General features: G+C 37.1%; 1 protein-coding gene across 1 annotated transcript in view; it reads left to right on the forward strand.

The window, feature by feature from the left end:
* The first annotated feature begins 2,218 nt into the window (after nt 1–2,218).
* Nucleotides 2,219–15,933, forward strand: part of LOC104158684 (desmoglein-1-like) — a 20,988-nt gene continuing 7,273 nt past the window's right edge. Inside the window, exons 1-12 of the mRNA XM_009696401.1 lie at nt 2,219–2,266; nt 9,000–9,035; nt 9,409–9,537; nt 10,237–10,392; nt 10,539–10,686; nt 11,593–11,756; nt 12,003–12,137; nt 12,690–12,875; nt 13,061–13,320; nt 14,056–14,198; nt 14,346–14,564; nt 15,736–15,922. Coding sequence (XP_009694703.1) covers nt 2,219–2,266; nt 9,000–9,035; nt 9,409–9,537; nt 10,237–10,392; nt 10,539–10,686; nt 11,593–11,756; nt 12,003–12,137; nt 12,690–12,875; nt 13,061–13,320; nt 14,056–14,198; nt 14,346–14,564; nt 15,736–15,922 — 1,811 coding nt within the window. The remainder of the gene's footprint in view (nt 2,267–8,999; nt 9,036–9,408; nt 9,538–10,236; nt 10,393–10,538; nt 10,687–11,592; nt 11,757–12,002; nt 12,138–12,689; nt 12,876–13,060; nt 13,321–14,055; nt 14,199–14,345; nt 14,565–15,735; nt 15,923–15,933) is intronic.

Genomic DNA, 15,933 nt, shown 5'->3' on the forward strand with positions numbered 1-15,933 from the left:
TATTGTTGTTTGAGGCATTTTCTCACCTTTTGTAGATCAAATTATCTTCTGTTATAATAAAAAATTTGACACAACAAAATTGAGATATTTTTGTCTGTAAAAGAACATGCATATTTTACATTTACAGGAAATAACTTCTTCTGTCCAGTGGTCAAAATGGAAATTCAGAACTGCCAGGAGCACTTTTGAGTGATACACACCTTCAGCCTTTCTTGGTTTCCTAGCAACGATGCTACATAGCTTTCACATGCAATGACTTCTCGATAATCTAAATTTAAAAAGTTTTATTAATCTTCTTTCTAGGATACTGCAGAAATAGACTACTGACCCAGCTCTCTGCAGGTCTGTAGAGAAGTTTGAGAACTACTCATTCTGAAACCATGTTTGCCCTTATTCTATGTATTTCCTCTACATAGAACGTATAGAACTAACTCTGAAATGCCAGAATATCAGCCCACTTTAAACACTGGTTACTGCATTAGTAATATGGATATTTTACATGTTACTGCAATAATGATATCGGTATGGTGTGAAACATAAAAAAAAAAATCATTAAAAATTCTGCAAAATAAAAAAATAAACCCTCCAAACCAAATATTTGAAAAATCTAGAAGGAAAATGTTTTTAAATTGGCATCTTTTGAAATATTTGATTAAGTAAAAGTTCTGAAATAAGACACTTTTGTTTATAAAAGAATATGCATATTTTATATGCACAAGTAACTTTTTATTTTTACTTAATCCAAAAGCAAATTTCAGATTGTTGACAATTTCCCAGAAAAGGGAAAACCCAGATGTTATCCATTTAACGTTGCCTGTTGCGGTTCGGCTCACTGCCGCGCTGCTGGGCATGTTGAGCTCAGTGCCAGAAGCTGGGTGACAGCAGGGACATGCACAACTGATGTCGGCAGCCCCAGCCCCTGCAAGGCAGCACAGCAGCCGTGCTGCGAAGCTGCTTACCCAGCAGGAGCATGGGGTCTCATCCCAGGAGGTGCTGAGTAACCCCAGAGGTGCTGAGCCCTTTTTTCCCAGCTTGAGTTTGGTCCTGGGAGATGCTCAGCACCATGGTGGGCTTGGCAGGCTCAGGAGCACAGCAGTCACGGTGCACTTTGGGGGTTGAAGTGTGCACCCTCCTCCCAGCTTCAGCAGCAGCAGAGCAGGAGCTCACTTGATCTTTTGTTCCCATTTCAAGGCAGTTCAGGTGCCCGAAGAATGCAAGGAGGGACTTACAATGCCTTCGCTGCAGAATGGAGGGACCTATTGCTGAGAAAAGTGGGGAATCCTCTTTGATTTCTCCATCCCTCACGTATTTGTGCTCGTGCCATCCAAAATGAGGCCAGAAGTGAGCACATCCTCCCTTTCCTCCACTACCTCTTGTTTTGGGCAGCTCTCCAGTGTCTCTGGCAGGAGACATATGTACATCTCCCTCTCCACCGTATCAGCGAGAGCACAACCCATAGGGAGGGAAAGGTACGGCATGAGGAGGCTTTGCAGTTGGTGAAAGCAGAAAGTCTCCTTCCTCTGCTTCAGATATTCTTGTGACCTAATGAATAAAACACTATTTTTTACCCCAAATTAACACATGACCTCTTTAATGACAACCCCATTCCGCTCCGAGTGCTGCACTTCTGTGAACACTATGCATGGAACTGCCTTCTTCATGCCTGGAAGTAAACAAATGGACTTATATTTTAATTCAAACTAATCATTTCTTAAAGTCCATATTCTTCACAGTAATATTATTAGGCTCTTCTATTATACTTGGTGCAAGGAGAAAACTGGTAATTGCACTCAAAGCAATGATAAGTTGCCATTTTAATGATTCCTTATGTTATGAGTAATTTATAAATCACTCGGTATCTTCTCAGCGAAGCTTGCCTTCTGTTTTTAAAACGTACCCTTTCGTATCCAACAAAGGGTTTCAGTGCAATAAGAATTAAGGTGTGTCTCTTAGCTTTTACCTGCAAGCAATAATGATGTTGTCAAGCGTTTCAGGTGAGACCAGCCCAGGATTTTGGGGTGGGGAAAGACACTCGGTTATACAGCATCTTCAGTCCTTCCCTCAGAGGGAGGCAGAGACACCTTGAAGGGCTGAGCATAAGGACATCTAGCTACCCAGTGTCTTTGTAAATAGGTACCGGAGTTGGGGGGGGGGAGGGGAAAAGGAACAGGCTTGTAACCGTAACTCAGTTGGACTTGTATCCGAGAAGTCAGATGCCATGGATTGGCTCCCTCACCGAACGGCTGCTTTTCTGCTCCTTTTATTGGTAAGTCAGATTTTAAAACAGTATTTGTAAACTCTGTGATTACGCCAGTTGAGTCTTCCTCAGCAGACCATTACATTTTACAGTGTAAACTACCCCCCAAAAAATCTTGTGAAATTTAGCATAAAAAACAAATCTGTGTTCATTTTAAACTGCATTTCTGAAGATTCTATACAAATTATTTAGTTTTTCATTAAATGCTGACAAATATTTCATTTGATTTTGACTTCCTGCAGTCTGCTGATGTTCAATATGTGACTTTCTGTGTTTAATGTATGACTTTTCAGGTGAATGTTGTCTGTGGCTACTATTTAAGGAGTCACTGTTATTAATAAAAGTCTTATCATTATAAAAATCCTAATAACTTGACTGGATATCATTTAGTTCTATGTCTGTATTTTTTTTTTCACTTGAGGGAATATGAAGAGCAAATTTCTTTTTCTGAAGTGATTAGAAAGAGCACTTCAGAGCTAACTAAATACTATGGCTATATTCAAGAGAAAAACATGAAATTTAGTGAAGACCTCAGCTGAGTAAAAATCAAGACTTGGCCTATTATTTCACATTACAAAGAATTTTTGTCTTGTAGTGCAATAGTGTCTGAGTGAGCATGTACTGAGCAAGTGAATGCATGATGAAAGTGTCGCTCTTTCGGTTTGTTTTTCTCACTGCAAGAGGAAAGTTGTGGTTATCGTCAAGTGGCATAGTTGTACGACGTGTTCATCAAGACACGGAAGATACCCAAAAAGGACTTAAAAGAATTATGGAGGCCATTCTACTCCTGCAATCTGAATTTTTGCATGGATTATTTTTACTCATCTGTGCTGCTCTTCTGAAATTAGACAGAGGTTTAAGACCCTGAAGATGGAAAAGAGTAGGATTTCTTTTATAGTTATGTTCTTCTGTGGCTTTCACTAAATTTTACATTTTACACAATGTAGTAGTAAGCATAAATGTTTGCTAACTTCTTGTTACTGACCCCTCTAGAATTGTTATAGTTGAGGAAAAAGTGTTTGTTCTTATAGAATATGAAATCCTAAGACTTACTTTGAAAAGAAAATCCATTAATTTTAGATGACAGCTCTGCAGCCAGTAAAGTAGAACTAACAAACACAGGGCAGCTGCCAAGCAAATAACGACATAATTTGGCAAAAGCAAGCTATGGTTCGGATGAGTTTCTACTTGTTTAATGCAGTGCAGAGGTCTCTGAGGTTGGCCTGTTGCACATCACACTAATACTTCTGGATTTTCATGGAGCATTAGTGACTATTCATTTTACTCAGTTATCTGGTGATGCATACTCCTGATGTGTCAAAGTCCAAAAAAAAGTTGACCGTACTGTGTCTAAGACCTGTTCATTCAAAAGAGATTTTATTGCTTTACTTCTCTCGGCAACTCTGGAGCCATTTTCGTTCTTTCAGTATATTATTGTTACAATTGTGACTGGTGAAGGATATGTGTTGGGTCAGGAAAAAGGAGCAATTGTGAAAACTGGCATTATGTTTTAACAACAATCAAATATTTGACCTTTACTACACAGAGGAAACAATTGTTGTTCTTATTATGTGGTCTTCTGCACAGCAGTGTTCATGGTGGCCTGTACAGCTTAATTGCATCTTTCAGCGCTTTATAGAAAGCTGATGGACAAACTGTAGAGATTAAATAAATCATAAATTACGTATCCAATTTTAGTGTATTCTGAGAAACAGTCTTGATTTTCAGCTTGATTAATCTTTCATGAAAATCATCTGTCTGAATGGTGTGTCTGGTTAGTATATTGTTAATAAGTTGTATCAAATAAAATTGCTGTGGAGTTATACATATTTTAGTGCACTACTACACTTTCAAAAAAAGAAAACTTACCAGCCCTGAAACGAATAATTTTCTATATGCATTTCACCATTGGAGGGACTGATTCTGCAACCCTTGCTCACGTGACTTCAAAGGCATTATTCTCATGAGTAAGGGAGTTCTGTTTGTGATACTTGCACAGACACGTTTTATAGAAATAACCTGTTTGATCAGGTATGACTCTTCTCCTGCCAGCTCTCATGTGACAGCTAATAATTTTAAATTCACCACATCTCTTATACGCACTTTTGTCTGGCTACATTTTCCCATGTGTTATCTACACTTCTTTTTTTTTTTTTTTTTTTTTTCCGGTTGTTAGGCTATGGTTACACCTCCTACTCAAAACTTGGTTGCACATAAAAATGTTAAGGGGCCAAATCCTCTTCTTGCATATGCATACGAAACATCTGCCAGGATGTAGCCAGGAACCTGCAGGCTCTTCTGCCAAAGAATTTTGTTGTAAAAATAGAAACTAAAGCAATTCCCCATCCAGGCGTTATCACTTAAGATAGGGTTCTTAAGTCTGCACTTTTACATTCCTCAGTAAAAATGCCCCCTAAGCAAACGTGCATTTGCAGCTACAGCACTCTAAGCCATATTAGAATTCAGGTTTTATTGAAGAGATTTATTGAGGAGACTTAGCATGACTAATTTGAAAAACTCAAATTTGAATGATAATGGCATACACCATGTACTGAGAATATTTTTCTGTTCATTTTTCTAATGATTAAACTGAGTTACCATATGGAAATTCATTATATCTGCATGACTCAGCAGAAAAGAAACACTCTCAGTGGAAACTTTCCCAAAGTGATCAGTTATTTGAAGAAACATATTTTAAACTAAATAAAGCTTTGGAATATATTCTTCTGATTGACATGAGTATTGTCATGCTTCTGCTGAAATAGCAATGAATTCTCCATCCTGGGTGCAGTACCAAATATTGACATCAGTTGCTAACACAGGAAGCAAGAGAGGCACCTGACTTCCTCAGAATTAGAAAACAAAATGCCAGAAAAATCAGTCTGAAAAACTTCCCCTTTAAATTAGAAGCAGCACATTCATTAGTGACCTATAAAAATTAAAAGTATAGACGAAAACACATTCATGTTTTGATTTAAAAGTGATCCAATGGCTTCTTTTTTTAAATATGAGGTTTCACCTTATGTTTCAACTCTGCTTCTCATTATTTCATTTGCACTGATTTATCATTTTTTAAAGAGATGCAGAATGAATAAAGGGAAGGGTTCATTATTTCAACCCTTTACTAGTCAGAGCTTCGGCTGAGTAAGAAAGACATAGAAGTCCCAAAATGCTGACACAACCAGAGCTACCATGGCACCCTGATGACTAACATAATATGTGTGAGTTCTCAGCACTCCTCCCATCCAGGCCCATAACAATACCGCTGTTGACTTCAAAGAGAGAGAAGCAGATCCAATATGAATAATGCTGGGAAGATGTTAAAGGTGTGTTCAGTCATTTAGATTTGAGTAGGTGGAGGAGGGAGGATTCCATAATTGCGTATAATATTGCTTGTCAGTCAATTAATGATTAGTTAATTCTTGTTTGTAAATTGCTTTGAAGGTGCAAAGAACCATACACATCCTATGGGCCTAATTCTGTTCCCAGTTACATCAGAATAAATCCAGAATAACTCCAGTGTGACTCTAAGGCATCATTTTGGACACAACGTTCAGGATCTGTATCATTACAATAAAAGACAAGCTTTTAGATAGATCACTGTGTAAATGACAGTCACCATAAACATGTTTCCTGCCTGCACCTCTCCCAAGCCAAAGCAGAAACAGCTTGTGCAACGAACCTCTAGCTTCTCTGCAGATCTTCCATTTTTTCACACTCTCTCGGCGACCGACAGCAAATCTTGATATCACTCTGATCAGCTTGCCTACCCCAAGGTCCTCAGGGTGTATCCCACACATTCCAATGGTTCCTATTGCTTTAATTATCGTTAACCACTGAATCTATGGAAAGTACTGTACTCAGATACTAGTTTAGAAGGGAAATTTGTTCACTACCTGGAAGTATGCTGGAGTTAGCTACTAGGAGACAGTACTTCTCTGCTGGAAATAGCACTAGAAAAAAAGGGTTTGCACCACAGACAGATATTAAAAATAGACAACTCGGGGGGGAGCCTTCTAACTGCTGGCGATAGCGGAGAATCAGAAAACATTAGTTGGGGAGACCGAGGAACCTCGATTCCTGGATCATGCTGGGTGGATGTCACTCCAGAATTGCTGAGGTTTAGCAAGTGAACTGGACAACTTTGTCCTCCTTCCTACAACATGGCAGTAACTGAGAGAGACATACCAAACGCAGACATGAAGTTCATCAGATCAGCCTTTTCAAATAATATCACAAACTGTACTAAGGACTCTGGATTCAAAACCATCAAGACTTCTTTCAAGATCTTCCATTAGCAACACATAACAGAATGGGTTTTTCCTTAGTTAGCACAGTGTGGAAAAACAGGACCTAAATTTACAATCCCCAGCATTACTGACGAACAAGTTCCTGACATTCCCATTATCAGTGCTCAAAAACAAAAGATGAAACTCCAGTTTAAAATGTATTTTCTTCAATGCTTGGAAACAGAACTCCCTATAGGCTGAAATCAAGTGTTTTATGAATATTCATGTGCTTAAAGAGCATCGTTCTTTACAGGCATAATTCTTATTTCAGAGATACTCAACACAGTTTTTCAGTTGGGCCTGCTGAGTACGAGTGACGTGGCTGGATGTGAGAGATTAGTTTCACTCTTAACTAACAGAACAGACCACAAGATGCAGACAGTAAACAAGATTCACTACCATTGCACCGGGAGGTGTATAGCCATACTCTTCTGGGTCAAGACAATTGCTGGCATGCCAGAAGGGATTTCAGCCCAAGGGTGGAGAGGATTTCACTGTACTCACCAAAGGAGACTCTGCTCTACTGGTGGGATCAACTGATAGGAGACGTGAACCAATGCTACTTCTAGTGGACTTCATCACTCAGGTTCTCTGGTGAGGGTGTAATCTACCCCTTCTACTCTCCCATGTTTCCCCAAACTCCAAGGGGGGATTATAAAAGGACAGGCCTGAGCTTCCACTGGGGTGAAAAAAACCCACAGTTTAAATGGAGTCTGATACTGTCCGTTCTCTGAAGTAAGTAATGGCTGCACATCCATTTGAAGCCCATTCTGCAGCTGAGGATTTAAATAGTCACCAAGACATAAACTCAGATTGAAAATGTATTGGTGCTTTTACCACAACATGAACATTTTGTAATGATTTTTCTGAGGAGTATTTTTCTTAACCATTTATGCCAATAACTTGCTCAAAGAAACGTGAAAAAAAAAATCCTTACTCCATGAATAGTCCAATAAATTTCAAGGTATATGCATACCAAATGGGCAAACCCACAGTCTACGTTCACTCATTCAGAAGCAGATTAGGGCAGCCATTATGTGCTGAGGTCTCAGGGAATGTTCTGGACAAGATCAGATCGTTGGAGACATTGCTTTGTAAGTGACAGATGGTGGACCTCTTATAGGATATAGGTAAATGGGGAAAAGGGGAAAGAGAGAGTAAGGAGGGTGAAGCTGCTCTTCATTAATCTGTTGCATGTAAGAGGTTGTTTTGACATGAAGTAAGTGGAAAAAAGTCTGTGCTCATCTTCCAGCCTTGACAGAACAATGCAATAAATTCAAAGTGAGGAAAGTCCCACGGGATAAAGCTACCATAGAGAAAAAGATTGTCAACGATTTTATCCAAGTAGAACTGACATAAAACCCATCAGATAAAATAAGTCAGACAGAAAAAAACCTACTGAACAGTACCGGGTAATGACAAGGAAAGTGGAAAATTGATAACTACAGTTGTTAACCACATTTGCTGAGAAAAGAGAAACTCTGCAACACTTTTTGAGTCACCTGGATATTTTTTTTTCTCCCAATAATGAATAAAGAAAGCATACAGTCCTGCAAATCCCATATTCTTCACCCTTTGTCATCTGAAGAGAGCAGACGCAGGTCCGAAACCCAAAAGCGATGCTCTGAAGAGGTACATTCACCAAGTGAACTTCATTTTCACACCTTATTTAGGAACAAGGTTAATTAAATGATGACTTCTTTTAAATTATGCTAATCAAGAAATTGAAGATTCTTTATTATTTTAATTTTAATGTTAAGGTAATTACATATTGCATCTTATCCTGCCACTTTTATTTACTCAAGACTTTCGTTGCATATTTAGAACTCAAATTAAAGCCCACTGCACTCCAGGGAAATCTGCTTGATGACTGCAGTTGGCTTTCCAGCTTACATTGAATCTCTTCGACCTCAGTGGGAAGTTTCAAGAAAACATTTTCATTCTTTTTGGTTAAACTACATAGTTAAGTACTCCAGGTCTACTGTGGACTTTATAAATAAGAAAAAAAAAAGAATAAAGAATAAAATCTTTAGGATAAATAAGTACTCCTTTTCTAGTTTCTTAGATACACTTTTTAATAGCAGCTCTTGCAACCACTTCTCTCTTCAGCTGAGGTGTTACAATCTAAAAATTTGCATGAAGGTGGTATTATGATGTAGGTATAACTTGAAATTTGCTATGGCACATCCATTTAAACTCAAAGTTCTGCCTTGAAAGACAGAATTAATTTTGAAGGTGTTAACTATCAAGGAATTCAAGTGATGGATATAGAAAAAAATGAATTGCACAAAGTCATGTATGGAAATCCTGTAGCTACTGCCTAGCTAGGCTACTGCAACAGACTTGAGAAAAAGTACTGTTCCAGTCCTGCAGTGTAGCAATGTATGGCAGTTGGGTTTTGCTTACTGCATTTTGCCCTGCATTTTTATATGCCAATGTTATTGTTCTTGCAGGTACTCTTGGATTTCAGCACGGGATTTCATGTAGAGGTAATATATATTTCTTTAGAAACTGATTTTCTGATCAAAAGAAAAGTAACCAATGAAAAAATGAAATGGGAAATACTGAACTAAGACATTTCTGAACTTGAAGACTGAAAACATATTTAAATATTAAACAGTTGCAGGTAATAACCTGCTAATCCCTCTCAAGTTCTCCTGAACCTAAATGAGTATCTCATACACAGGAATAATTTTAAAGTAAACATGTACAGTCTTAGAGTTTGAGACTCGCAGACATCTAAAAAAGCACACAATCTGTAAAAATCCCTTTTCTTCTTTTTGTTGGAAATTGCAAATGCCTGTATTAATTTAAAATGGATTGAGGTTACTGGTCATATGACACTGGAACTCTCTGTCAAAGGTAAAAGAATGGGATGAAAATGGAATGGCAAGATGGAAAACCTTCAGAAGACAAAAACGTGAATGGATCAAATTTGCTGCAGCTTGTAGAGAAGGTGAAGATAATTCTAAGAGGAATCCAATTGCCAAAGTAAGTAGAAAGAGAACAAAAGTGCTCACTGACAAGTAAGTTGTTCTAAAGACAGGCTGATAAAAGCAGAGAGATTTAAAAGTATATTTGCTTGGAGTAGTCAAAGCAAGGAATGTAGAATAAAAGAAAGATGATGCAATTTTTCCAGTTGTGCTGAGACAGTCTCATAAGGTGAATCCACATGGTGGCTGTGGGGTGACCCAAGGCTTCCTAGAACTTTGCCATCAGTCTGCTTCCTGGACAGTTCCAACCATAGTCTCTTCTTGTGCAGCATCTGTGTACGAGATCGCTGTATTTTTCTTTTCTCTCTCATCCTGAGAAACCCCTGAGCAGAAGTTCAAGGATAGTGCATGATTTCTGTGGGCAACAGAGCGAAGAAGATGTCTTCCTATCCTTTCACCATGACCATACCTTTACTGAAGTCCAGCCACCGTGTGATACTCTTGGAAGTTTCTCTATCCTCTTCCCTGCCAGAAGATTTAAGAGAAATAGAAAGCCTGTCCAGCACTTAAGAGGAGATGGATCTGTAGGCTGACTGTTTTGTAGAAGAGCCTTCCGTTGGTTCTGTCAATTGAACCTTGTGATAAGTGCTTCAGACATTGAAATTATAGAGGATTTTTTACAGGAACTATTACTAGGAAAAAAAAGCCCAGGTGTTCTCAGTAAACTGGCATAAATTATTGTTATCTATTATTGTAGATCCGATCAGATTGTGAAGAGAACCATCCAGTCACATACAGCATCTCTGGAGTTGGAATTGATCGTGCCCCCTATGGAATATTTGTTGTTAACCCAAGAACAGGAGAAATTAATATAACATCGATAGTGGATAGGGAAGTAACCCCAGTATTTGTTGTAAGTACTCCCCTTTTTCATTTACCTTTATAATGATGGATCCAGGGTGGGGCAGGGAGAGCAGAAGGAGACAAATTCATTTGTTTCAGGTTGTTACTTTGCTTACTTCACTTTTGGTTTTAAAACTGGTACATCTCTTTATCTAGATACGTTGCTTTGCTAAACACTCAGTGACGGGTGTAGATTTGGAACCACCTCTTGAACTTCGAGTCAGAGTTCTGGATATAAATGACAACCCTCCTGTATTTTCACAAACTGTATTTACAGGATCTGTTGAAGAAAGCAGTATGGACAGTAAGTAACTACGTTATGCCTATTATAGCATAGTTAGTGAAGCTCCCAGAATACAGTTAATATAAACCTGGAGTGCTCATTCTACTTTTTCTTAACAAATGACATATATTGGCCAGGGCTACTGCAGAGGAAGGAGCAGCAGATGCATCTGCAAGTGCTATTCAAGCCAGGGTTCGAGCTCCGTGCATAAAATTAAGCAGCGATGCTTCCTTCCCCCTTTACTCTCACACACAAACGCTGAATGTTCCAGTTTCTAACCATACCATCATGCAAATTCTTTCAGACGTGAAAATTAAAATGAATCAGTTCATTCCTTCTCATTAAAAAGAATTAACAGGACACCTACACTCCTTTCCTTTGAGGATATATAAAATATGTTTTTTCCCATTTTTCCTATTTCAAATATTTGTATTTGTAGACTCACTATTGCAGATGCAGTAGAATATTACTAAATAAACCCTTACTTAAACCACTAAAATCGTTCTTTTTACCAAAAGTACAGCAATCAACATTAGACATGCAAATAGCAGTGAGGTCATAGTACCTAATGCTCATTTTCCACTTTCTAGAAATCCTCATTTAAAACTGTGGAGATTTCTTACATGAATATCTACAAGATCAGCACTTACTGTTTTCACATAGTCCCTACGGTGACTTAACGAAGTTCAGTGAAAATCTGCATTACTCCATCCGGCCTTAATTTTTAATGCATTTTAAAGTCATTAACATTCAGTCAGAATCAGTACTACGAAATTAAACTTTTGCTTTTCTTTGTAAATGTCAATGAATAGATAGCATTCTGTCATTTTTATACACCAAGTTTTTAGCATTGTCTTGATGAGATGTTTGCAAGAACAAAACAGATATTCTGGTTTGGTTTTTTTAATTTTTCTTTTTTATTCTTAGACACACTGGTGATGAAAATAATTGCCTCAGATGCAGATGAGCCTAATCACTTGAATTCTAAAATTGCCTTCAAGATAGAGAGTCAGGAACCTTCAGGTCCACCTATGTTCATTATGAATAAATACACTGGAGAACTCCACCTTGCAAATTATCTTGACAGAGAGGTAACTTTTCCCTTTCCAAAGTTAAATAACATGATGTTGTGCTGTGTATGTTTTATGAGCGGGGGGGGGAGAGAAAGGTTGTGGTTTTTACAAAAATTAAGGGAGAAATGCATTTTTTCTATATGTTACAACAAAACACCTAAGGCAAATTCCTGCATTAGGAAATAGTAGCGAGACATGAGTATTTGTAACTTTTAAGACGTATGGGTGGTCCTTCTAACATGCTCATTTCTCTTTCTGTGACAGCAACATAGCAGCTACACTCTTGTTGTGAAGGCATCAGACCGGGATGGAGCTGCAGATGGAATATCTGCCCTTTGTAGCTGTAACATTAGAGTTATTGATGTTAATGACAACTTCCCAACTCTTGCTCAAAGCTCTGTAAGTTTTTAATACCAAAAGCAACATCACTGTTTTAAAACGCTGTTCAAAAACCTGGTTGATAACAGAGTCCTTACTAACCCATAGAGTGCTTTCACATTTGAATGCTCCACTGGATTAACAGGGTTGTTTCCTCGAAGCGTGCTCAAAATCCAACCTGTCGCTTGCGCACCAATTCTGATAACATACACATCGATGATTTTTGTATTCAGAGAAGACAGTCCTGACACTGAATTCTCCGTATTCAGTGAAAGACAGTCATTCTGGTGTCCAAACCTGTGCAACACAGCCAGATTATATAGATTAACCCAATCTTTGTATGATCTCTTCCTATAGAAAGCACACATCCATTTCCTATAAGCTGCCTCTGCAAACACTTGAGGTGATACAGCTCTTCAGATCTGCAACCAGAATCACAATTTACCCAGAACACATGATTTTTATTAAATTGGCACGGACTGTGGATAGAACATCCTTTAAAAGAATCAGCTTTGTTTTCCTCACGTTATATATTTTAGTGTTTGCTAACAGGTCATTTATCTGTCATTCCAGTTTTCAGCAAGTATTTCAGAAAATTCACTCAGTTCAGAACTGCTACGAATACAAGCTCTGGATGCTGACGAAGAGTTTACAGACAACTGGTTAGCAGAGTTTTTCTTTATATCTGGTAATGAAGACAACTCATTTGAAATTATTACAGATCGAGCTACAAATCAAGGAATCCTTAGAGTAATTAAGGTATGGATAACTATTGTGATTCGGTTGTTGAATTAATCACCTTAAAACAGTTTTAATTAATTGTTAACGAAATTAAACAAGCAGTAAAAACACTGTCACTCAAGCATTTCAAATAATAGAAAATATTTAAATAAAATTAAAGGAACTTTTCTTTATTATCTAGTTCTTTGTGGTTTATCTTTTAGGAACTGAATTATGAACATCTCCGAAGTCACTCATTGATTATTGGTGTCAGGAACGTAGCTGCCTTCCACCACTCTGTTGCAAATTACTTCCAAATTAATGAAACACCCATCACAGTAGAAGTAATTAATGTGGTTGAAGGACCAAGATTTCATCCATCTTCATTTGTGTTTCCTATATCAGAAAGCACACGTGCAAATTATGTTGTAGGAACATACACAGCCATGGATGAGGACACTGGAGCTATTGCATCAAATGTTGTGTAAGTTCTGCTCTGCTTAACTCCCTGGACGGAACAATTCTTTTGAGATTTCAATGGGACGAGGAATTGGTATTTTAAAGGGTGCTTTAAAAAACAACTTAAATATGTTAATAGATTAACAACAGAGTAATAGCAATAGAATAGTACATTCTTCAGCCCACTTTTATGCTATGATTTCTTTTGTTTCCTGACCTACTTTTCTTAGCCTTTTGCACGAGACAAAGAAAATAACATTTTTCTAACAGGCTGTAACTTAAATAAATCAGAACAGATCTTTTTCTAATTAATGATAAATAATGAGACCATATTTTGCTTTTTAATGTGCATGTAAATAAATACATCCAATTTACAAAGATATGAAAAGTTTTCATAAAACAGAGAAATACGTTAGCAAGAACAAATGTAGAGTGTTATAGGAAGAGCTGCAGATTTAACTACTGATATCAACAGGGGTTCTAGTAAAGGTTTACAGGGTCCAGAAAGTTTTTATTTTTAGGCTATGATACCACTTTCAAAATATAACGGACTTCTACTCATTTACTTGATTCCTAATTATTTTTCTGGTCTACATCTTTTAAAGTCTACAGGAATTTTGTTTGGACAGGATGAAATGCAATAAGACCTAGCACAGCCTAAAGAAAAATATTCCAAAGTGACAAATATTATTTGCAAAATGAATATGTAATGCATATATTCGTAACATAATGCTGAGTCTTTTTACTTCACCAAACACAGATATAGCATAGGACGTGATCCAGCTGCCTGGTTCAGAATCAATCAAAACACTGGTGAAATCACACTGAACAAAGCTATTAACCGGGAATCAATCTATTTTATCAATGGGCAGTACAGCGCAGAGGTTCTAGCTATCACCAGAGGTAAGAAGAGATGAAGTTTTCTGAAACAAAACTCTCTTTATTCCAGTTTTCTCTCGATGTTTTTTCCTCTTTCTAGTTTTCCCACCTAAACTGCATTATTTATAGTATCAATATTCCTTCCTGAACACAAATATTTTCTTTTTACAGGGGTTCCTCAATATACTGCTACTGGCACCATTGTGCTTTCAATGCAAGACATCAATGACAATTGCCCAGCTATTAACACTGAATTAAGGAGAGTATGTATGCATTCCCCATCAGTGATTATCACAGCAAAGAATATGAATGGTGATCTATACGGTCTCCCCTTTACCTTCAGCATACATGGTGAACCTCAAACTACATGGATTATCAGATCAATAAATGGTAAATTAAGCTACATTTTATAACAGAATAAACCATAGTAATAGGCTTTTATATAAGATAACAAATTAGGATAAACTTTTAATAACAAACAAAACAGTTATTAGAATTTATTCTAATCTCACTTAAATGTGATTTTACCCTCATATGAATCCAAGAATTTTCTCTCCATTTGCATATATTTATAAAAGTCATATTAGAAGTAGAATCAGAATCATTACATGTGTTTTATCTAGTTATCATGTTTTAAAGGAAACTAAAAATATACTGATAAAAATAGAGCAGCGAAATTGTACTTTATTTCAGTGTAGCTATGATAAGCACCTCTATTGGCCTAAACTGAATGAGGTAGTTCAAAAAGAGTAATTTCATCCCTTTTTATTTCCATATTATCTAAAAAAATTCTAAGCATATGACAAAACTCTCAAATTTACTTATTAGAGTATAAAGATATTACTTGGCAGAGCTTTACTTTTATGAGCGGCATATGAAAATGGCAAATAAAGATTACAGCCTTTGCAATTTATTGTACAAAATTACTTGTATTTCAAAGAAAAACATTTAGGCAGTGCCCAGTGGAGCTTTTCCAGTTTCCTCCAATAGGACATGACAAATTAATGAAATAATCAAATCTCATACATCACCAAATGACAGAATTTGCATAACTTACTGTATGCATAGAAGACTATTCATAGACTAAATGGTAAATATCACAATTACTACTACTCTTTGTGTCTCCTATTTGTCCTAAACAGATGCAAATGTGTAACTTTAAATATTTTAAAACTACTGAAAAAAATTTTGAAAAACACATGCAAATTCCTTGTGAGAGAAAAAAAAACATATAAAACTTGCAATTTTTATGTTTACCATTGTGCGAATAAAAATCAGGAAAAGCAGCAGTAGATATAAAAAAGTGCATTTCCTCCTTTTATATTTCTCAAGTTAAAAAGTGATGACTAGACTGATCTGGCTTAAGTTTTCCAAAAGAAAAAGCTAGTATAGGTGAATATCATAAGTTTTAGCTTTAAATAAGTACTGAAGATCTTAGAAAGCGAACGCTTAGTCTTCATTCTGTTTTATAAACATTACTCACAAAATTTATAGATTTGTAGGGTATTTGTAGTCAATACCTTAATCTAAATATTTTTCTCCTTTTTTTTTCCCCCCAAAGCTTCCGCTGCAGAACTAGTGAGTCAGAACATTGACTTTTACGTTTACAGGATCTATGTCAGCGTAAGAGATAGCCAAGGCCGAAGCTGCTCTAGACCATATATAATTCCTGTGCAAGCTTGTCAGTGTGATAGTCGTAATTACTGCACCAGTGGGGCCAGGAAAATAATTATCATTGGTGGTGGCGGGCGGGGGGGGG

The sequence above is a fragment of the Cariama cristata genome, unplaced genomic scaffold, assembly GCF_000690535.1.
Source record: "Cariama cristata isolate BGI_N322 unplaced genomic scaffold, ASM69053v1 scaffold7423, whole genome shotgun sequence".
Lineage (NCBI taxonomy): Eukaryota > Metazoa > Chordata > Aves > Cariamiformes > Cariamidae > Cariama > Cariama cristata.